Raw genomic sequence first — 23,631 nt, 5'->3', positions numbered from 1 at the left:
TCAGGTATATCTTCCTTTCAGATCGATGAAACTACCCTCTCAAACCATCGAGATGGACATGACAAGGATCCTTATCCCATCTACTCTATGAATGACCAGGACAGCAAATATGGAAAGCTCCCACATGGTAACACCCAATCAATGTCACAGCGTTGATAAGTGTTTGATTGCGCACATTTTTATTTGATTTAAATAAATAGTGATTAATAGTGATGCGAGACTTGTAAACAATCGGTTTGTACTGAACAAACCTGTCCTGATGAATGCAGAGCTGCTACTCTGGTAGCGGCACAACTAGTGGTTGAATGCTGACGTAATGTAATTAATCGCCGCAGGTGTTTGTGGGAGCGCTCCGGCTGACAAAGTAAGTGGTTATGAGGTACTTGAAAGTACATCAAATACACTTGGTAATCTTACAAAACAAAAAGTGTTATATAATGCTACGGCCAATCTATTATACAAAATATCGGTGTTGACCAACGTGTTAACCTGAGCGGGGTTTCAGGATCCGCTTGGTGAGGATCTCGACCTAAAACGCCCCGTCAACACACTGCTTCTACAACGCAGGGCAAGGAAATATTATAAGGAAATTACAAACACAGATCAACTGAGGACAAGGGAATGCGCTGCTCCACCCATACCCACATTGGAAACAAACACACAAAGACAACAAGGCGTACTCACTGAAGAATGCAGGAAGTTTTTATCATGTCATCCTCGACACCGCGGTACTAATAATTGCCGCTAGTGGTGTTAAAAGCCGTTCTGCCGTCATCTCCGTCTCTAACCTCCTTCTGCGAACAGATCTGAGACGTTAACAGAAAAGGAGGGAGCTGGTACTAAGGGACTCAGAGCCAACATGATGGCACTGGTGGGCCCGTCCATATGTCAGCTTTGTTTCTTGAGCGATGGGCGGACCAAGACAATAGGGACGTGAGGTGAATGAAGCAGCTGTATGTATGCTTTTTCTTTTATTTAACTGGGCAGGTGGCCAGGTCAACCATATTCCATGTGAGTCCATCAGTAGCGTAACCTCACATTTCTAAAGGTTTACACTCACAATCAGTAATATTGCACGGAACACAAGGTACGATTTAATACAACACGCAGTACTTTTACTAAAAACACCTACAATAACTTTTTTTACAAAGGCTGCTTTGTAAAAAAAAGTAGTTCTCGGTACAGATTGACGAGTGACCAACAGTAATTCGTACATGAATTGATAATTAATAAGGAGTATAAACAAGTGAGTTTCTCACCAAATACAAGAATCTTATTCTTCACAAGACACTTTTGGGACGGAATCCCTTCTTTCATCAATGTGCCTTTTCTCGCCGTCATTCAGAGAGTGCCCAATTTTGAAAATAATTATTGAAGGGATTTCTTAGGGAGGAAACAGCTCATTGCAACACCAGAGTAAGTAGGGAATAGAGAAAAAAGTAAGGGATTAGTGCTTACCTGACTTGTGCAATCTGGAAGTTATGATGCCTGTCAAAAAAAAAGGTTCATTGGTTTAGTCAATTAAATTACATAATAAAAATAAAAAAATCGTGACCACTAATCTTCCATTTTTGCATTATCTAACTATTGTAATTTAAAGTTTTGAAGGCTGATAGAAATACCAACGCGGTTTGTTGCAAAGGAAATCCTCTTGTTGTTGTAATCTCTGCAGCGTAATCTCAACAGACGTGAGATATCATCTGTTGAATTTCGGAGAGAAGCCACAAGTTCATATGCCAATGGCAGGAATCAAAAGGCGGAGTCATAAGACATCAGCTCCAGTTCTGGGGAGTGGTCTGGCACCTCAGCAGGTGGCAGGCAGCCAACAATGGCAACCAGCAGAGGATGCAGCTGTCAGAGATTGGAGTAATTAGCAGTCTTTAAAAGCTGCTGTGTGTTTGTCATCTTATCTCCAATGGTCCCATCTACAAGTAGAAGTGGTCTTACCGCCCAGTAGGAAGATCTTACCTCCAAGTGGGAGGGTCTTATGTAAAAGTGGGAGGGTCTTAACTTCAAGTGGGAGGCTCCTACCTCCAAGTGGGACGTCTTACCCCCAAGTGGGATGGTCTTGTCTCCAAATGGGATGGTCTTAGCTCCAAGAAGAAAGGTGCTACTGCCAAGTGGGAAGGTCTTACCGCCAGGTGGTAGTGTCTTACCTCAAAGTGGGATGGTCTTGTCTCCAAGTAGAATGGTCTTGTCTCTAAATGGGAGGGTCTTACCTCCAAGTGGGAGTATCTTGTGTACAAATTGGAGGGTCTTAACTCCAAGAGGGATTGTCTTATCTCCAAGTGGGATGGACCTCCAGGTGGTGAATCTACAGTCTACCTGCTAATTAGAAACCCGACAGTATTAAATCTTTTAATAAGTCAGAATGTTTCAGTCAAGGAAACATTGAACAATCTTTCTGATTGGTTGATTGGAGTTGTATTGTTTTATTGCTGTATAGAAGTTATCCATCTCGCACCTCATTTATAATCATTTATCATAATTTTATTTATCATAATCATAATTAATCATCATTCATCATTGTTGTTATAATCCATTCACCATATCCAAACCCTCTTTCTCAGCATTATATTATATATATACAGTTAATATATAATAATAATAATAATAATAATAATAATAATAATAATAATAACAATAATAATAATAATGATAAACTAAAAAAATATTATTATTATTAAAATAATAAATTATAGATATATTAATACCTTTATTGTAAGGTATGGTTAGCTTCTGATAGTATTTACCATTGAGAAATATAGCTCTAGGAAACAAAGTCTTAATCTCTGAAATAATGTATAAAAACACTCTGTATTGATAGATGATTTAAAATGATCTTGTTTAATCGGACGGGCGCGAAACGGGTGATTGCAGACGATCACATTAACGTATCCTTACTTACAACGGGACCTTCTGCTATATGGCAAACTGACGGACACCCATCAAGGAAAACAAGCCATCCAACACATGTTGGTGTCACTAGCTAGTGTTAGCAAGAGCACGCGGGCATCGTGATACGAAGCGGGCCAGTCCAGGCAGAGAAGAGGTTGCACGTACTGGTCAGCGGTCACAATACAGAAGTAACTGACCGCCGTCGACCAATACGAAACGAGTGCTCCGCAGAGCGTGTAAGGGAATGGGTTTCCGGTGTGGACAAAAAGGACCGGGCGAGGAGGGTTGTACCGTGGCGCAGGTACTAGGGTGTGGCTCAACAACCTCTGCTCTCACCCGTGGAGGCATTGGGCAAAAAGGTTAAAGGTCAAAGATACAAACGTAAATGTCACAGATTGCTAGAGGAAGAGTGTGTTTGCATGTAGTTGTGGGGTGGTGTGTGTGTGTGTGTGTGTGTGTGTGTGTGTGTGTGTGTGTGCGTGTGCGTGTGCGTGTGCGTGTGCGCGTGCGCGTGCGCGTGTGCGTGTGCGTGTGCGTGTGTGTGTGTGTGTGTGCGTGTGGGACACCTTTTATTTGTCAAATCATCCGTTAACGCGTAAATAAAAAATAAACTCAGCTAGAATAAGAGAGAGAATAAAACGGCACGGCAGCACTGTTTGACTAACGGTGCCCATAAGGCACAATGAATAAAAATAAAAAAAGATTTTGCACTGAATTGGGAGAGAGAGAGAGAGAGGGAGCGGGGGGGAGTAAAGTACAATATAAGGGCAGTGGAAAAAGAGTAAAAAAGAACATTGGACCCAAGAGAGGACCTCCGCAGCAAAAGAAAATGGAAATGGTCAGCGGCCCGATGGTGTATAGCTCCCCGCCAGTCGTAATATTATTCACAGAGGTCAGGGGCCAACGAGCCATGAAAGCCAGGTAGGGTGGAGGAGGCGGGCGCTGATGGCTCCATTGTGTTGCAAAGGTTAGCCCATAAGGCCCGGCCCCCGGAGCGCCACGCCGCATGTATGGTGTGCGAGAGATGTGAACAAGAATGTGAATAATAGAATACATAGAGGAATAATGACTGGGAAGCCAGTTGCCATGCCAACCCCAGAGTATACAGATGAATCCTCCTTCCGTCTGATCCCTCTTCCCCTCTCTATCTCTCTCTCTCTCTCTCCCTCTCGCTCTCTCCTGCTCGCTCCCTCCCGTCCTCCCGAGTTCAAAGGCATATACGTGCGTGAGTGACAGGGAATTATATGGATCGTATCAAACTTCTTCGTGGCGCGACGCACAGACTGGTGTAGGGGCGGTTGGGGGTGGTGGAGGGAGGGAGAGGTGGACAGGGGGAGAGAGCGAGCGCAGATGGCGGGATGACAATGGGAGGACGAGTGAATGAGAGGGAGGAATTGATTCAGATCAGATTGGCAATTAACAACACACTATTCGCGCCGCTCTTTTCACATCAATACCAATCAATGTGCTTCCGGCTTGGCGTTTTTTTTCTCTCTCCCTCACCCTCTCATCAGAACCCGTCCACTCCTCCGCCCTTTTCACGCCGTGACGGACTGTTTGGTTCAATATGTCCGCCCTCTCGGAAGAAACAGGCTGTGGCGTGGCCCCTCCGATCCGGCCTTTCCCACCCAGTCCTCCCAAGATGCCAACATGCGCGAAGACGTGTGTAAATGCACCAACATGTTCACACACACACACACACACAGACACGCACGCTCACACACATTAGCAGAGACTGCACAAGCAACAAAAGAAAAGCCGGTCGAAGGCACATTCCCCCCACTCGCATATCAGATCTATTGAATAAATTCATGATACACTCTAAAGAAGTGATGAGTAAGTACGAGGCCCGGGCTGCACCGCTCCACCCTTTAATAGAGCACTTGGCTGAACTCTTACTCCATCAGAAAGTCTAATCATTGCCCTACACTGGCTCCATCATATCCTAATGCCACAGATTGCATTAGGGACTCCGGAACTGTGTGGGCTAAACCCGCAGCCGAAAAAACCGACCAGTGTATGCAGATGGATCTCCGTGGCGCGCAGCACTCCGATGGAGCCATCTGAGAGACAGTAATCAAATGAACAAGACGACTGCGCATCAGTGGAGGGAGGGAGGGAGGATGGAGCGAAGGATTGGAGCGGTAGGCACAAAGTTGAAGGTAATACACAGGCTCTCCTATTTTGGGTGGCGAGGCAGCGGCGCAGAACGCCTCCCCTCCAAACAACCGCACCTCTTTAATGAAGGACGGACGTGCCTTCCTGCGGGTGTTGGTGTGCACGCACAAACTGGGCAAATTGGGCACGCTTGCACAGCTGTGTTGTAAATACATGTAGAATGCAATTCAAGGGGTATTAATATAAGATGCCTCAGTATGTTGAAGTCTCCGAAAATTATTCAAATTCGATCCATAGATGTTTGTAATATTCTATGTGGTCATCTTCATGGCGAAACCATTTTGTGAAGCAGGAGAGAGACAGGGGTTTTACTTGAAAAACTGATTAAAAATGAATTCAGTTATTCTACATTAAATGTATCAGCTCAGGAGGCTGTATCTCTTTATAAGTAATGCAAACGCCTCCCTGAGGACATCAGGCAAAACACAACATATACATTATGACGAGTATTGCATGGGTTGATGTCCGAATATCCCAAATGAATTAATTATGAAATGTCAAGGTTGAAAACCATTTCTGATTCGTAGCAGAAGTCCTCTGAAGATAATACTTCAGTATAGTGACTGTTGACAAATCTATTGACATATTGAGTTATTGATCAGTAATGAACTGGTTTATACATCTCTTATGTCCGTGCATCGTCGCTAATGGCATTACTGTAAAATGTGATCAAAATGTGTCAACAGAGTGACTTGGCACCTGAGCACCAGTTGTGCACTCTTCAAATAATTTTTTTTTATTATTGTTATCCAATGTTATAAATCAGTGTTTGTCATGCTAACGGTTACCATTGTCTTGACAAAAAGGTTCCATATTTCACGATTGAACCATCTAAAATATCCAATTTGAATATTAACATGATCGTTTAAATCTTTTATCATAATATGAACACAGTATACCGCTGTTCAATGCATCTTATCCTAAAGAATGGTCACCTTCAGGGTGGATGAAGTGTCTGCCGTTGTCAGTGTTTAAGGAGCAACAGTTTATTGCTGTCAGCATTAGATGTGTGTGTGTGTGTGTGTGTGTGTGTGTGTTTGGTTAGGAGTTACCTTGTTCCCTTGTGACCCTGCAAGATTGCAACCCATACAGTTAAGCCTTTTTCCCCCCTCACAGATTTCACTGGTATTTGTCCCCTTTTTCCCCTTTGTCCCATTACTTCTGGACCTCTTCCAGACTCTCATCCTTGAGTGTTTGTTTAGCTATTCATTCTAGGCATTCCTCCCCCTGCTCGGTCCTTCTGTATTCCCTCCTTCCCCTCTCTCATTTATTTCCATCAAAGAACATCGATTGGCTCATTTAAGCTCTCGGGCTGGACTAATAACTCACTCCATCGCCCCCCCCCAGCTCCCTTTCTTATTTTGTTTGACTCCTCCAGCATTCTCTCCATCACACTGTTCTGTCCCTCCATCACGAGTCCAAGCTTCCGTCCTCTTCTAGCGGTGCTTGATCAGAGTGGAGGGATTAGCAGCATGAATGCAACTGAGAAGGTGAGATCTTGATTTTAGTGGACCACACTATTGCACTATTGCACAATAACACGCATACAGGGCCCAAATTGCTCTGTAATCAACTTTTGTGTGGCGCCGACTGTTTAATGTGCCATTTCGGTAATAACTGGAGACACTGAAAAGTAAATGCCATCCAAAGACCCTATGAAGCATTTTGCAATAATTATCAAGTCACCTGGGCTGTTGCCTGCTACAGATGAATGCAAGCACTTAAATAAACATACAAGACAGCCACTATGACCAAGGTGTTGACACAGCTCCATCTTCTGATAAACTGGGATATTGCAGTCGTCTACACCTGTAAAAGACTAGCTACGAGCCTGAGAATGAGATCTTGGACAAAGTGATCCTGCCAAAAAATGCATGTCTTGAGTACATTGCAGACGGGTGTTGCAGCTGTGTCCAAAACAACTGAGTAATCCCAGTCACCCATACCTCCTAACAAAAAATTTGATGCAGTTTGCGGAGAAGTTTACGAGTCGAACTTCTCGAGGCGAGGGACATAAACAGATGGTGAATAAATATTACGATTAAAAATGTTCAATTTCTCTCGGGTGACCCGTTCAGATTTTTTATTTATGCACATTAATTTGGATTAAACTGTCTCTGAGAATGAGAATAAATTGCCACAGGCGAATCACTCGGCAGATCATCGGTCTTTTTAATATTTTTTTTTCCTTTAAAATATTTTTTTTAAAGTCCACTCGTAAAAAAAAAACAAAAAAAAACAGGGTTTTGCATTGCACTCATTGCAATGCAAAGACATTTAAAGGATTTATAAAATATATACATTAAAAATATACATATACATACACACACAGACATATATACAGCATAAAACCAAACATTGGAAATTGCATATACATCTGTGTATTCATGTATTTGTATGTAAATGATGTATATATTGCATCACCCATATAACTGCTGCAAAGATAACAAATGGCTGCCTTATTAACACCCTTCATTAGATTTTTTTTGATGGTCAAAATCTGGTGACAAACATCACTACATGTCTATTGCACGTAGTACATGGAACGAACATTCAGAAGACCGTTTTCGGTAAACCTCTTTCGCAACAAAAGGATACAGTGAAAATACTCAAACAAACAGGCAAACAGGAACACAGGAAACATAAAGCTACTTGCTAACGACATAAGCAATTTAGTATTAAAAGGACAGCGAAATTCACAGGATGGCTCAGAAGGGCACGGTGACCAATGGGAGTGGGAGCTAATGGGTACTACTGTAAATGGGTTTGGATGATTAGACAGCTGAAGGAGCGGCTGCTGATTTTACATAGCTGGTTGAAATGCAGGTCCGCGGGGGTTGCGGGAACCCAGTTTGACAAAAGGTGAGAAATATGCACTACAGCTGCGGGCTGAAAACATTTGTCAGTTTCACGATCGGGGGGTCAAAGTTGGCATCGGCATGCCTGCTATGTACACAAAAAACTGGAGCTGAACTGAGACGCTCGTACTGAACAGACGTGAGACACACACACTGACATTTAAAAATTAAAACAACCCAGAATTTGTCATCTCAATGATTTACACGTGTTTGTACACTGCTGTGCTTGAACCCTTCATGCCACAGTGACCCCCGCAACCCGCTCGGCAAAACCCTTCTCCCTCACTATGTCCCTTCCCGTTGCTCCCTTGTGAATGCGGTCAAACACTGCTCCACACAACGATACAGAGTTGAATGCTGGTAACTTGTTCTTCCCTTGTCTTTCCATCGTCTCCGCACACCCCAGGCCACATGCTTTCCTCCTCTCAGTTAGACATCGCCCTCTCACCGCCGCTTAACATCACCTAAGCCGTCTCTTGCTTAACCATTCCCCCGTTGTTGCTGCTGCTGCTGTTGTTGTTTCCCCTGTACACCGCGGAAACGCCGCCCCCTCGGTTCCCCATGCCTTCCCCGGCGTCGAAGCTCTTCTCCTCGAGCGGCTTGCCGATCCACGCCCCGTAGCCGTGCACGTTCAGGGCCTGGAAGAATTGCTGCTTGGCCAGCTGGAAGGACATGGCAGACATCTTGGCCTGGGCGTAGGAGGGGAGAGCGAGGAGGTCCTGGCGCTGGCACCGCTGGCACAGCGTGCGGAACAGGCGGAACAGGTTGGACTTTGACACCCGGGACACGTCCATCTTGGGCCTGGGAACGGAAGGTGGGAACGTGCTTGCTGAGACACCGGGTCATGTTCCACTTAAATGGTGTCGTTCAGTTTCTATTGCTTCACACGATCACTTTTTAGTCTCAGTTTATGCTTACATTGAAAACAATAGAGAATCTACATTTATCTTTGTGTGTTATACTGAATGGAATCAAATAAAAAGCTGACTGGTTAAAGAAGCTAAACTTGAGCATTTGAGCCGCCGCCCCCCCATGGCATAACAAAGTCCAAGAAATGCCACTGTGATATGGTCATCAAAATAGTTTGCCAATGTTCAATCAATAGGTGAATAATGGCTTCTGAAGCTAATTATAGATGCATTTGAGGTTCCCGATAAACAACATCAATCAATTTCTGTGGCTAAGTCAGAATCATTTGGCAAATTCATAATCATTCATAATCAAATTCAAATTCATTTTTTTAAATCAGCGGGAAGTTAACAAATTGAATTGGCTCTGCCGTGAACCTTGACTTTCTGCGTACTACATACCCGTCCAGTTTCCCTTTGGTCCCGTCCAGCACTTCGACACCGAGTTGGTCTGGGTAGCTCCAGTTTACACTGGACTCCTTGGTCTTCCCCGTGTGCCGTGTGGAATCGTACACACTAACTCTGCCAACCTGGAATGGAACGGTGAAGATGAGAAGAGAGCGCGGGGACATATTTCTTCTGTCAATGACAGAAACTCAGCACAGCACGGTGAGTAAGCCATTTCCAAACAGAGCATGAAAAATAGGTTGTGTAATGAGTGAATCAGAGCGATAGCTCATTCAGTTTTTTGCGGAAAAGATCCCCAACCAATTGGACTGATGTTTACCTAAAAAGACGTGAACCTTTTACAAATGGATTTCGAGAAAAGAGAACATACTCCAACCGAAAGAATCAACAGTTCTAAATGACGGGAACCAACCTTTTCACAAGTTCTGAGTTTAAAAATCTCAAACCTATCCTTTTAAGTCACAAATGCAACCCATGTTCTGTCTAATTTTGCTTGTTAAAGGTTGTGCTGATACCTCTGGGTGGTTGAGTGTGAAAGGAGAAGGAAGACTCTTGGCAAAGCCCTCACCATCTCTGGCCAGCCGACAACATACAGCCCGAGTCAGGTGCCCGTGGCTGTACAGGTAGCCTGAAAGTCCCAAACGGTGGACACAAGTATATAACATGATAAAACAACTGTACAAGACATGCAATTAACTGCCTTTTAACAATTGGCAACTTGGTCTGTAATATATACGTATGTCCCATATGTCCCATTATCTCAGAAAGAGCGAGTGCTGCGGTAACAGTATTTGTAACCTAGAGTGATGGACTTCAGGTAGATGGGATGCAGGAAGTGGCTGAGCAGCGCCCCCTGTAGGCCCAATACGTTCCAGCGCAAAATTTTATCGCTGCAGCTCATGGTCCGCAGTCTTTCACCATGCTGGATACCATCCCAGGTGGGCACGATAGCACTGGACTCCACTGGGATGGTGCCCTCACCTGGCGGGACCAGATAACACACACAGAAGCATAATGAGACACACATGCAAAAGTAAATCGATCACGGCTGAGTAGCACTTCTGGAGCATGCCGTGAATCCACAGTATGTACACATCAGGGATATGTATACGCTGAGCGGTTGTGTTCTGGACGTCAAATATTACCGTTTTCCACTTTGGTGCGGAGCTTGCCCTGCTTCGCATTCTCGAATAGAGGTTGGTGGCCATCCACCTCATCCCCGGTCTCGCTGCACGACTTATCGAACAGAGCACCATCACCACATGGTGCCGTACTTTGGAAGACAGAAAGCGGTAAAAGTAAATAAAACATACTGTACATACATTGATCCAGACTGACAAACAAGGAGAATGGGAGAGAAGAGGAGAAACTAAACAGGAGAAAAGAGATTTAAGGACAATACCGGTGTCAAGGCAATGGCGTTTCCGCCTTTTCAAAATGGAACAAATGAGTACAAAATACGGGAAGATTAAGAAACGTTGACAAATTTGTGTTTCCGGTTAATCACCATAATTGTTCGAATTTTGAAAAAAAAAATCGAACAAGTGAAATATCATCAGGAAAATGGTCAGGTGATGTCAAATGTGTGTGCTGACTGGTATGGTCCCTTCATGAGGTTCAAAAAAGAAGAGAAAAAGAGACCAAACATGTCAAACTCTAACCTGATGTAGAGGTGGAAGGTGATGTCAGCTTTGACCCGTAATCTGTTTTCCTCGGCGGGCTCAAATATACTGTCGTCCGCACCGTCGCAGTGCTTCAGGAGTTCGCTGTACAGAAACCTGAGAGCAGCGGAGATGAAGTTAGACTCATAAATGTCCTCTGGATTGGGTCTGAGACCAGAGATGGGGGTATTTTTAGCAATGTGGGGAGGAAAAGATTGATGACGGAGCAAGATCTATTTCTACCGAACAAATCCCCTTCTGGAGATGATTTCGGCGTGACAGTCATTAACAGTGTCCCCTTTGAGGCTCAGTTCCTCCCCTTTAACACAGCGATTCCCTGAATGGGGGAGGGAAAAAAAAACAAAACAAACAAAAAAAAAAACCACACAGATAAGAGTAAGCGTCGGGGCAAAAATGCGTTTTAACACCACTCTGTTCACAGATGACCTTGCTTTGTTGAATATAGCTTTCTGGCAGCGGATTTGACTCACAGCAGAGAATTCACACTCAGACCACGGTAAAAAATGTCAAGAATCTCGATTGTCCTGTCTGTAATATTTTCCCTTCCTCTGTGCACTGTGAGAGGTGTGTTTAAAAGATATGGTAGGAATATACCGGTTCCCAGGCTGACCACGGTCCCCAGGCCCTCCCCCCTCCGCATGACGATGGTCGCCAGGATCTTGCGTCCCAGGAGGCTGTGCTGGATGCGAGTGGTCAGGGCGTTGAAACGTTGGTGACTCAACATCGCGATCTGGTCATGCAGAGTGCTGCCGCTCACTGGAAGCTAGACAGAGGGAAAAATTGATGAAGGCAAACGGAAAACACAATTTAAAGGTGGTGATCAAATCATCAACAAAGTTTATAAAGCAGCGTAGCTCAGTTCAGTAAACTGCCAATATGGATCAACGTTCACAAGGAGCAGCACCCTCGGATGGAAAAACTATCCCTATCACCTCAAGTGACCAAGAAAAACGAAACTAAGTCGAATTTATCAGAAGGCATGCTTTCGAAGGAAAAAAAAGAAAACAAAAAGTGATTTCGATTATTTTTTATTTATCTATAGTGTAATAATTTTGGTGTTATAAGCAAGAGTGGTACAAATTAGGGGTCTCAAACTACAGGCCCGGTTCACCCGGGAGTTACATCCAGTCCAAGAGACAATTTGATACAGCCCACTCAATGTTTATAATATATTGTTGAATCTGTCCCGCAAATTAATTTTAAAATTGCAATTTCACTGAATGTTTTCATAATACAAAACAGAATAACATAGAATGTAACAAAGTTTTTTTTTATGATTATGCGTCTATTTTTAACAGATGTATTATTAGGCAATTTACTGATGCGTTAAAAAGTTTTTCCCAGTTCAACCCCCGTAGGAGTAGACAACCTGGCCTGTGGCCTGCAGGTCATTTCAGTTTGAGACCCCCGGGATGAATGATTAGTACATGTTATTGTTGCACGGTAATGTGTTAGAACAAAGAATTAACCAGTACCTCCGCTGGGATGAGTTCCCCAGTGCGAGCTGCCCTCTCGGCCTCTCCAATCAGAACCCTCAGAGCAGCATCTGCTGCTTCCTGTTTGCCCTGCTTCTTGTTGGATGCACAGACTGGGGGGAACCAGCGGCCGCCCAGCTTGGCCTGGTAGGTGAACCTGAGCACGAGGGACAGAGAGAAAGACGATCAGCACAGGACACGATGACAGCGGGGAGGGCGATGTTTTTATCCGATGAGCATGTATCGGTGTGCTGTCCTCGGCTCGCAGTGTACTTGGGCTCGTGGGGGGGACCGGACTGGCCCACCAGGCGGATCTCGGCGGCAAAGCCCCGCGCCCTGGCGTATTCCAGCAAGCCAGATACTGCGTTGTTGTTGAGGTGGTTGATAAGGTCTCCCACACCAGCCTCATGGGCTGCGCGCAGCTCATCTGCCGTCAGGGGGGGCAGGGATTGCCCCGTTGACCCAGAGCCGCCCTCCTCACTGTCTCCTGATGAGCCCAGAGGCAACTGGGGCTGGAGGACGAGAGAGGGCAAAGTGGCGCAGAGACATACAAACCAGCAGAGAATGAGATGTGAAAGCTATCATAGAAAGAGAGCAGCACAGTCACAATAAATCAGTTGTGTCCTTCAGCCTGAGGGGCTCAAGTGAGCGGGGGAAAAGACAAAAAAAAAAAAAAAAAAAAAAAAAAAAAAAATTTAACCCCTAGTGGCCAATAACTACCTCCTTGCATATTTTAAACTTGGTTAAACGTCTCCCTCCCTCACCTTGTTGAGCTGGAGTCTCCCATCAGCCATTAATTCCTTGACTGCCTCCTCGGCAGCCAGCTGGCGAGCTGCCTTCTTACTGGGTGCTGAGGCCTCGGCACACAAGCTCTCTCCAACCTTCACCCTGTACATGAACCTGAGACCCAGACAGACAGAGACAAAGAGAGAGAGAAAAAAAAAAAAAAAAAAAAGAACTTTGTAAGCTTATTATAAAAGTAGCTGCAAGGCAGTGTCAGGATCAGAGAGCAGTCACGCATTAATCATTGACCTACGCAGACCCCCGACTGCACCAAAAGGACGTTGCTCAAGGAGAGACGCTACCGTCTCGAGACGATTAGGGGCTATGATGCACACGCGACTAAGAGGAGTTGTGTTTGAGGAAAGGCATGGGAGTAGAACATACACAATATTGTATCTGCAGCCAAAAGATTGCCTCGGGATGGAATGAAAACAGACTGTGGCAGATGGAAAGAAAGAGCTACAGAAAGAAGTTGTTTTATACCTTCGTCAGCAGACTGAAGTACTGGGGCAAGCTTTGCCAAAATAATTAATAAAATAATCGAAATTGCCAAGAGGGTTTTTTTTCCCGAGCTCACATTTGTAATGTTAGTGGTGTGAGTTAGTAAAAACAAATAAACAAACAAAAATAATAAACTTAAAGAAAGAAATTAAAGAAAATTTTTCAGAACATGTGCTAATAAAATCTGATGGACAGAATTTGTTATAAAAAAAAAAGAGTAATCAGGGACACCGAGGTGAGATGATCAAGAGATGGTAATATTCATAGTTTATTATTCATAGCTGAATATTCTACAACATTACCGTGGGTCGTGCGGTGGGCCCTCTTGGCCTGTCATGACGAACTCGATGGGGTTCCCGGTACGCTGACTGAACTCCATCAGAACAGAAACTGGGTTTTTTCCGCCCGGCAAAGAGCGGGACAGGGGCTGGCGAGGTCCCTCCACCATGCCTGCTCCTTCAACACCGCCTGCCCCAAACATTCCATCCATGCCTCCAACAGTTGCCTAGCAGACAAGAAGGACATTTTTTAGAATTAGGATTATGTTTGACATGGTACCAATCAAATGGTCAATTAAGTGTATATTGTTATACATTATAAAAAAGCAGGTTTGCAAAAAAAAAGTTTGACTATTCATATAGTAGTTTGTAAGGACATATTTACAGTTTTACCATATAACCACTTTGGTAAATAAATGCAAACACAAAACTCATTGTTTACTTCTCCTAGCAACCGGTGAACTTCGATAATGTCCTACAGAGGCACAAAGTCAACATTATTAAGGAAAGGGATCACCGAAAAGCTTGGGAGGGAAGATGGCAGGTTAAAACGATTTAATTCAGTTACCACAATTACATTTGTTAAGTTCTATGGCTATTGAGTATATGTTGCATTGTCAGCTTGCGTTTCAGTAGTAGCCATAATAGCCAATTCCTCACAGTGATGTCAGGCACAGGGTCCATGACTTGGTCGACGGTGGCAGCGGTTCCTTCCTCCCCTGTGCCCACTCCACCCTGCTTCTCCTCGATTAGGATGCGCAACGTGGCTGCAGCGGCATCTTTCTTTGCCACCTTCTTACTGGAAGCCTCGGCTACAGGGAACAGTCTGCCGTCGAGCATCACCTGCATGCGGAATCTGACAATGGCAGAAAGAGAGAGGATGGAAATGAGGGGGGGGGGGGGAAACAACAACTTCCAACTAGTCAGTTTTCTTGACAATTTTCCAAGACTCCAGAATGAGTTGCCTTCATATTACAAACTGACAACAGTTTTTGCTGTTAAAGGCAAATGTAACATAATTTAATATAAACATTAAGAAACAAATCAAGACCAAAGCCTGTCAACATGACATACCTCTGTGTCATATGTCGACTTTTAAAAGCCAAAACATGGTAGAAATATGCAATCGGATACTGTGATGACGATATGACATGCAACGTCACAGCGACAACTTAAAACTTTCTTCCCAGTGACCTCATTTTAGTGTGGCGATAACAAATGTTCAATAAAGTATTTAATGATACATTAAGTGTCAAATATTTGTGAGTAATGATGTGCCTTGACAACCTAGAAAATGAAATAATTAAATCAAATGAGGCTATTACTGACCACTCACTGAGTTCAGTGATCATAACAATATTTGAGAGCAAAACTGACTGCTCTTCACGAAAATTCCAGTTTGAGAAAGCGTCTCGTGAGCCCAGAGCTATATTTCCCTGCTGTTCATCAGGAAAGTAGGCCATCTGTAAACATTGGCTTTTCATTATGAAGTTGTCAATTAATTGCACAGTGCCACTGAATGCAGTGGACAGCTGTCCCACTAGACAAAAGAATGGTCATAAAGAAAGTATTGTATTTGTTTGAGTTATTTTTCCAATCTGATTTATTTGTATTGCCTGGGAGATTTATCACAAAGCGTAATGCTGGTAAAACTCTGGCAAAACCTTCTTTCTTGATCAATATTCATTTAACTCCCTGTAGAAAAATTTGAGGTGATGGTCAAAACACATAGCATCTTGTCATGCCCACCACCTGTGTGTGTGAGATGTCAGCTTGTTCATATGCAGAGACGCAGTGAGTGATAATGTCATTGGCTATTACCGATACCAGGAGTCTTGCAATGTGTGTATTTCATATTGCAATGATGATAAAAAAAAAAATAGGGGTGTCATAATTCAGATTCGAAATCGAAAATCGGTCTAAATGAGCGTTTGATTTTGAACTTCGAAGTCACAAGCAGGTTTGCGATTCTCCCCATATTTTTGCGGGTAATATTGTCCTATGGTCGCCATATTGGGGTGTTCAAGATCCGCCAGTGAACAAATGCAGGGGCGGTGTGGGCCGCTTCGCAGAGTCAACTGCGGCTCGACCGGCTCTAAACCGGCTTTCATGAAATTTGGTTCGGAGCTGGGTAGGCTGTGGTCAGCTCCAGAGGAGTCCGCTGCGCACACTGCACCCGCCCACCAGCGGATCACATTATTACAATCTTTTTTGATTGGAATTGACAGTTCATTTATTCTATTTAAACACATGTACAAACTAGGGATGTGAAAAATGTGCCGACTAAACGACAGACTGTCTCAGCGACGAGGAAAATTGAATTTTTATTTTTAAATGGCCTATTCAAAACTTTACTGTTTTCCAAAATAGCCTATTCAAAACGTTCACAATTAAATAAAAACTTAATGGTACTGTCACTGCCGCCACAGTGTGCATTGCAGGAGTTTGGGTTTCTCAATTTGCGTGCTTGAAAATGGCCACTTTGCATGAGATTCGGAGGGTCTCACGAAACCCTGCGACACAATGAAAGTGATGAAAGATCCCCACTTTTAACCCGTTTCTTTATTTCAGGATTTATTTATAGGCTTATTTATTTTTATTGTCCTAAGCCCAACACAACCTCTTTGCGCGTGCAAGTGAATGAGCTTGGAGCACTGCTGGGTCCAGTCTGTCACTCCCCGGCACGGGGTGTGCGGACCAGGGCCTGCTAATGGTGCTGGAAAGGTTACCTGTAATTTACCGGGAACTGTGTGCAAAAGGGGCTTAACAATGGCATAGCCAACAGGACGTAGAGCGGGTCGTCTAGTAATCTCAAGATTGCCATTTCGATCCCAGGCTCCTCCTGGTAGCGTGCTTAAGTGTCCCTCACAGCTATACGGCAGCCCACTGCTCCTAGTTACTGTATGTCAGTTACTAGGATGGGTAAAATGCAGAGAAATGCCTCAGTGCTTGTACTCTGTGCAATGACAAATTAGTTTAATCCAATCTAATATGCGCTCATGTATTTTAAATATAACATGGCACTCCAAATAAGAGTTAAGGGTTAAACTTTACAACCCGCATATGAGTAACCAGGTAGGCGTATGCAGATATGGACTTTTATACTCCACCTACACCATTGTGGAAATTTTTCAATTTTTTCATCTGATATTACCATTTTTCGGCAGCATTCTTTATACTCATCTGCATGTGATTCCACAATTAGTTATAACATTGTTGCATAAAGAATAATTCATCTGAATAATCATATGCATGATATAATCAATTAAGGCTGGTACTAACAAATGTATCATGGGACTGACCTTGGATCGTGTGAGGGACCTGATTGGTCAAGCAGCTGGAACTCGCAAGTCTGCCCAAGATACTGTGCGTACTCCATGAGACCACTCACAGGGTTTTTTAACCTGATCTCTTGTAACTTGGCCCATTGGTTCTGAGGAGGTGGAGCAGCCAGTGATACGGCAACAGTCCCAATGTTATTACCCCTGTCTCCAGACCGCTTGTCAGCATCAGTCATCCGGCGAATAGCATTGAGGAATTCTGGTATGTCGTCTGTGGCCCATTCTTCCCCATTGGCCTCATCGTCCCGAGTGTTGGGTGGATAATTGGTAGAGTGGGAAGAGGAAAGAGGTAGGAAAGGGACCGAAGAGGTGAATGAAGAGGTAGAAGGATAAGAAGGGTCAGTGGAAGGATTCAATCCTGGCTTCCCTAGCTCAGAAAGGGGCTCCTGATGCTGTTGGGGCTCTACCATGAACTGGTCTTTGGCAGGGATATCGACTGCTTCATTATGGCCTTGCTTAGGCTGCCAACCTTCTTGGAATGGAACTGACTCAAGCGCTGGTAGAGAAGGTGATGGCAGGAACCTTGATCCACATTCCTGCCCTCCAGTAGCTGAGGTGCCTTTGGAGGCTTTTATGCTCCTTTCCATCCTGTCTCTGCGATGGGTGGAAAGCTCCCAGGTGGGAGGGTTTACCTCACTATTCTTTGTGACCTTGCCTTGCTTCTCCAGGGCGTAGAGGGTGGGTTTAACCTTGGCATTTCTAAGACCCAGGTTCTTGGCTATGACAAGAGCTGTGGCCTCCCCTGACACAAGAAGGTACTGTAATACTTGATCATTCTGGTCAGCCATGGCTGTAGGCTTAATGTCCTGGCTAGTGGAGCTGGTAGTGATAGGCGGTTGTTTGAGATGGGAGTTTTTGCCCGGTGATTTGTGTTCTTTCTGGACAGTGTCAGATGACTCTAAGGAGGAGCAGGAGGAACTGGATTCTGCGTCAGAATCTTCTTCAAGCTGTCCACTGGATTTGTCTTCTAGGTCAAGCTTGGTTGTGGAGATCTGAGAGTGTTCTGAACAACTCCACACCTGGGCATCTGGACTTCCACGTTGGCTGCTTTGATATACCTCTATTTCAATGGATTCTCTGTATAAAGTCCACACTGGAGGAAGCAATCCTTGTTTGGCGGCTTTCTGCAAATGTTCCAGAGAGTAAAGAGCCTTGTTGACAATCCTTTTAGGCAGTCTCAGCTTTTTTGCCAGCAATTTTGCAGATATACTCTCACTGGGACTCAGAGTAGCCAGGGCCCTGTGAACCTGTTCCTGGATGTCCGGTGTTAATGTAAGACAAACTTTTCTAAAGGTCCTATTGATTGAACTTATTGACACAGAGGATCTATCAAAATTGTCCGCTCCTCTATGTGACCTGTCTTTGTGAAGTGATAAACACTGGAAAGGTTCAACTATAGAGTCTGTTTGGAGGCAGCATTGTCTGTTGTAGTACTTGTTGGTAGTCTGTATCTGGCTCTGATTCCGGTATTGTGAAACAGACGGTATTCTGGCTGTACCTGCACCTGCACTGGATGTGCGGGCAAAACCCTGGTCCCAATTATTGACCCCCTTACCCCCAAGTCTGTGTTTGGTGTAGGAGTATTGATTGACGCCTGAGTCGGCCTTGTATGGTGTTAAAGATGCTCTTCTGGGATTGCTTTTGAATTGTGGTGCCTCAGAGATGGATCCTCTCAGGAATTGGCTCTGAAGGGACAGGAAGGAATTGGACTGGGCACTGGGTCTAAGGTTCTGATTATTTGATCCGTGAGGGACAACTGGCTTTGAAGCTGAGACTAGCCTATAGTAAGGTTGGGGAGGGGCAGATGGGAACAGAGGTTGAAGAGAGGGTTGGAAGGGTCCTATGGAGTTTTCTGGGCTGGAGAAATCATTTGAATATGGGACCTGCAGTGGAGGGGCCCTGGGGTGGGGGCTGGCTGGCTCAGACCTGTAATTTCGCTGCTTGGCCTTGAGGTGGGTCGGCAGAGGCCTGTGGTATTGTTCTTTGGAAGACCCTCCTCTACCTCTGCTCATAGCGCAGGGGTCGAGTTGGTAGGGGGCCTCCTGTGCCGGCAACACAGCTTCTGTATGGGCGTGCTTTCAGGAACGCAGCAAAGATGGCAGTCTCTGGTGGAATGGCAGGCAGGCTGCAACTGCAATCTGAAAACACCTAAAAACACAGACAGACACTTTAGGGGGATAGAGATGAAACAAAATTAAAGAAAGCAGAAAAAATAGTAAGTGAAGATTCATTAAAAGGCCAACATTACATATGGCTTAGTGGTTTAACATGTCTTTTTAAGAAGCGGCCACTGCATGAGCCATGGTTCAGCAATCATACACCCTGTCAAAGTGTCATTGATTCTCCTCCAGCTCATGGGACACTGTTAGCTGATCCTACACTTACATATCTAGCTAGAAAACAAAAACAAACAAGCCCCTTTTAGCAGTGAATAAAGTATTGCGTTGTGCAGAGGAGTGAAGATGAAGTGAAGAAAAAAAAAGATTTGTAACACTGTGACTTGTATTGTCAGATGAAGGTGTCCATGAAGTAACAAAGTGTCCTCGGGTGCCATACCTGCTGTCTCTACTACAATGAAACTTAATCCCAGGGTAAAAGGCTGACGATAAATAATTCAGACCTTCTCATGACTATTCTGTTTTATTTCTGGCCTTACAAATAATCTCTAGATCTGGAGCTATGGCAGGGTGGAAAGTGAGACCCCAACGCGGAGAGAAAGGGCAGTTAAAAAGGACACCACCAAGGACATGACCGTCACATATACATACATACATATATACATACATACATACATATATATATAATATATATATATAAATACATACATATATATATATACACACACACACACACACACACACACACACACACACACACACACACACACACACACACACACACACACACACACACACACACACACACACACATATATATATACACATACTGTATATACACACACTCCTTGGTGTCAGATCGCATCAGGGGCAAGGATTAAGCAATGATCAATAAGCCCTACTGATTAAAGTTGATGAGAAAACACACACACACACAAAATCCTGGCAATACAGAAAAATATTTTAACAGAAACATGCAATATGCATTATTAAAAAATACAGTTTACGATCTAGAATTTCCCTACTCAATTTCATTTTGACATCAAACAGCACACAAATGCAATCTTAAGTACAGAACAAAATGCTTCCTGTAAAGCAACCAACATTGATTCAAACTATAGAGTGTCATATTTTAAAACACTGTAGTACAAGCTGTAATTCTTCACACTCAATGTCTGTATCACAGAGACGGACAACAAAACACACCCAATACTGCGTCAGGTTTCACCTCCTCTGCTCCTCTCTGCATAGACTTGTCAGTCACATACCGCCTCGCAGTTCTGAATCCACTTTATTACTACAGAAAACACCAACCTCTTCATTCCTCTATATAATTTAGATGGACAGTACCTGCGGCCTAGGGGCAATGGGGACTGGGCCCAGTCTTACTTGACCTTAATGCGGCCGACAGCCAAAATAGCAACTGTGCGTTTTTCACAATTCAATTTCATTTGTGCCATTATTTAAGACAGTAAAGCACTAGGCAAAGCCAAGGTTAGTACACTTAATGTGTCATGTCCACAATTAACAACTGGTAACTAAGTAGCATGTGACAACCATGCAATACTGTGCTAATGTGAGCTTGTAAATGTACATAAAGTTTGAACCACTTATTTCACGTTGTGCCCATGCCATTTTGGGTTTCCAAGAGCTTGTGCAAATTATATCTCTGCAAAATGCACCAGGCTGTATATCATACAGTCTACGTGTTTGTAAGACAATTGTTGGCTCAATTTATGAATGATTTTTGAACAAATAATTTCTCCCTTTTTAAATAAGTAATAAGTATTGCAGGTAAGTAGTAAATAATTGTACAGGGCATAGATACGTATTTATTAGAAACAAGGCAAGTGAGGATAAACTGAACCATTACTTATAGGATTGTCTTGCCTTTCTCTCCGCAGGTAAGTATAAAGAAAGTTGTGTTCATCAGGAACCTCTAAGTGTCGCAGAGAAGTATGAAGGCAAATGTTGACCCAGATGCAGAAGAAGTTAACAAATGTTGACAAAAACAAATATATGAATGTATGACCTCAGACAAAAGATTTATGTAGAAAATAAAACCTCATCCATTCAAAATGAAGAAGATTTAATGGCTTTTAATGGTTTATATTTGTAAAACGGAATTCCACGTAAGAAAGACTTGACGGACCTGCATACCCGATTTAAAAAAATAGTGAGGCTTACCTATTCCTATGGCCGGTGACAAGTGTGAAGCTGGCAGCGTTTTCGCAAAAAGAAGCGGTCATTTCGGCTTCCCACGCAATGGAGTGACAAAACAAGAAAAACACGCCTCAAAATGGGAATTTGCCAATAAACCAAGCAGCGTTGGTAGAAAAAGTGAGAAAGTAAGTGCATTAGCGAGGCGTTACTCCCCGTCAATGTTCCGCTAGTGGCGAACCGGATCCCTTTTCCTCTTCCAAAACCCACTGTTGGTCGCTTATAAACTCGGGATCGTTGTTACCTCAGCAGGGCAATGGTGCGGACAAAGGGTTCTAAAAGCGCCGTGGAAGTAACACGAGATCAAGGGAGGGATAGTTTCGTTTTATTTTCCTCAGGAAAGCTGTTGCGTGTCACGTGATCCCGCGGGGGGGACGACCCGCAGGCGGAGTTTGTACGACATTTCGTTTTTGGATTTGGGCAGGAAGGATATTCAAAATCAAAACCAACGTGAGGGTCTTTCCCTCGTTGCGCTGTCTTGCGTTTGTCGTTATTACCAGATCAGAGCAAACCGGTCGATCTAAAGTGGTCCGCTCTCTCATCTTTTGAATCGCACATTTAAAAAAGGCGATCTACATGGAGACTGACTTGCATCTCGTCAAGTAGTAGTTTTTAATTATTACCAAACGACAAATTCGCAGATGTTTAAACGAGTCAACTGTCTATGTCGTGCATGCGTTATAAATTGCCCATTACAACTATGAAACATGTAACGCTTAACATGTAACCCGAGTAGTAACCCGAAAAAAAGATAAACGCTCCTCTATGTTATTCACTTCATATTGGCATTAATCGTTGTGACGATTGTTGCATGACTACATTATAATTACATTACATAACTAGTACATTACCACATGCAGCATTGCACGTCGCTCATTTCATATTTCTATTCCATTTCGCATTTCATTGGAAGTAATTACACTGTGTTTTTCTTTAGCTGGTTAGATAGATATAGCAGCTCGTATCAAAACATTAATTTGGCATTAGGCATTAATAATAAAGCGCTCCGTGAGAATAGGCAATATACAATGAACCTAGACATGAACTAAACGATAAACAATGAAACTCTGTATCAACAATTCACACTGTCAAACATAGGAGATGGAACAAGTTTGTATTCATATTATATATATCAACTCAAACATACTGTGCATGAATTCCTAGTTGTATTTGTATTATTCGGAGAGAAAAAAACAACGGCACTATAGTCACAATGGTGTTTGTGCGGCCGTTTAAAGTTGCTGAGACACCGCCTGCCCGACGTGAGTCAACTTCGGATCCAGGTGAGCATCACGCCTACCACCCGGCAGGAGGGAACGGACGCTAGCCAGCTAGCATGCGAGCTAGCGGTTACCCCCAGCAGCATCACACCGCACCGCCACTGCACCATTTCCCCGCATTACGAACGTTTCAAATGGCTGCTCCTGCGAACGCTGCTACCTGCTTTCTGTACGCCCGCGCGCTCCACAAAAGCAGGCTGAGGTTATCCATGAGTGGACTTGGAAAGAATTACCTTCAACGGCAGTGCCTCGTTTCTCACTGTTGTAGACCCAAGGCAATTTCTGTAACGTGGTACAACAAACAAATCAAATAGCAGCTTAGCTTAGCCGGGCCCCGGAAGTGACATACATGATGTGCGACTGAAAGACCAGCTATTTTTGTTGTTGTTGTTGTTGTCGTTGTCGTTGTCGTTGTCGTTGTCGTTGTCGTTGTCGTTGTCGTTGTCATTGTCATTGTCTATTGTTCTTGTTCTTGTTCTTGTTCTTGTTCTTCTTCTTATTATTATTATTATTATTTATACTTGAAATAATATTTTTTATTATTATTATTATTTTTATTATTATTATTACGTGGTAATAATAATAGCTATTAATCGTCATTGTTGTTGTTATTTTATTATAATCAGCGCACATAACGATACACAAACCGAACAGCTAGGGGTATAATAGTACAGAAATGCTTTTGTATCTGATAACTTTTTTTC

General features: G+C 43.7%; 1 protein-coding gene across 3 annotated transcripts; it reads right to left on the bottom strand.

The window, feature by feature from the left end:
* Positions 1–7,228: 7,228 nt before the first annotated feature.
* adar (adenosine deaminase RNA specific) lies at positions 7,229–23,256 on the bottom strand. 3 transcript variants are annotated; one of them, XM_080005545.1, is made up of 15 exons: positions 23,161–23,256; positions 17,272–19,458; positions 14,630–14,825; positions 13,994–14,196; positions 13,172–13,307; positions 12,681–12,919; positions 12,408–12,564; positions 11,527–11,695; positions 11,155–11,248; positions 10,912–11,028; positions 10,396–10,523; positions 10,049–10,231; positions 9,766–9,878; positions 9,245–9,372; positions 7,229–8,735 (listed from the first exon to the last, which is right to left on the bottom strand). In XM_080005545.1, exons 2-15 carry the CDS (start codon positions 19,320–19,322, stop codon positions 8,399–8,401), a joined length of 4,251 nt encoding a protein of 1,416 aa, XP_079861671.1. In that variant the 5' UTR covers positions 19,323–19,458; positions 23,161–23,256; the 3' UTR covers positions 7,229–8,398. The 3 variants fall into 3 exon arrangements, 2 of the variants coding, with proteins under 2 accessions (XP_079861671.1, XP_079861670.1); XM_080005544.1 differs by lacking the exon at positions 23,161–23,256 and adding an exon at positions 21,615–21,872; XR_013844287.1 differs by lacking the exon at positions 23,161–23,256 and adding an exon at positions 21,615–21,872 and having other exon boundaries at positions 8,714–8,735; positions 9,819–9,878.
* Positions 23,257–23,631: the final 375 nt, after the last annotated feature.

Source organism: Zeus faber, assembly GCF_960531495.2.
Source record: "Zeus faber genome assembly, chromosome: 8".
NCBI lineage: Eukaryota > Metazoa > Chordata > Actinopteri > Zeiformes > Zeidae > Zeus > Zeus faber.
This window is presented reverse-complemented; position numbering and strand designations above follow the sequence as displayed.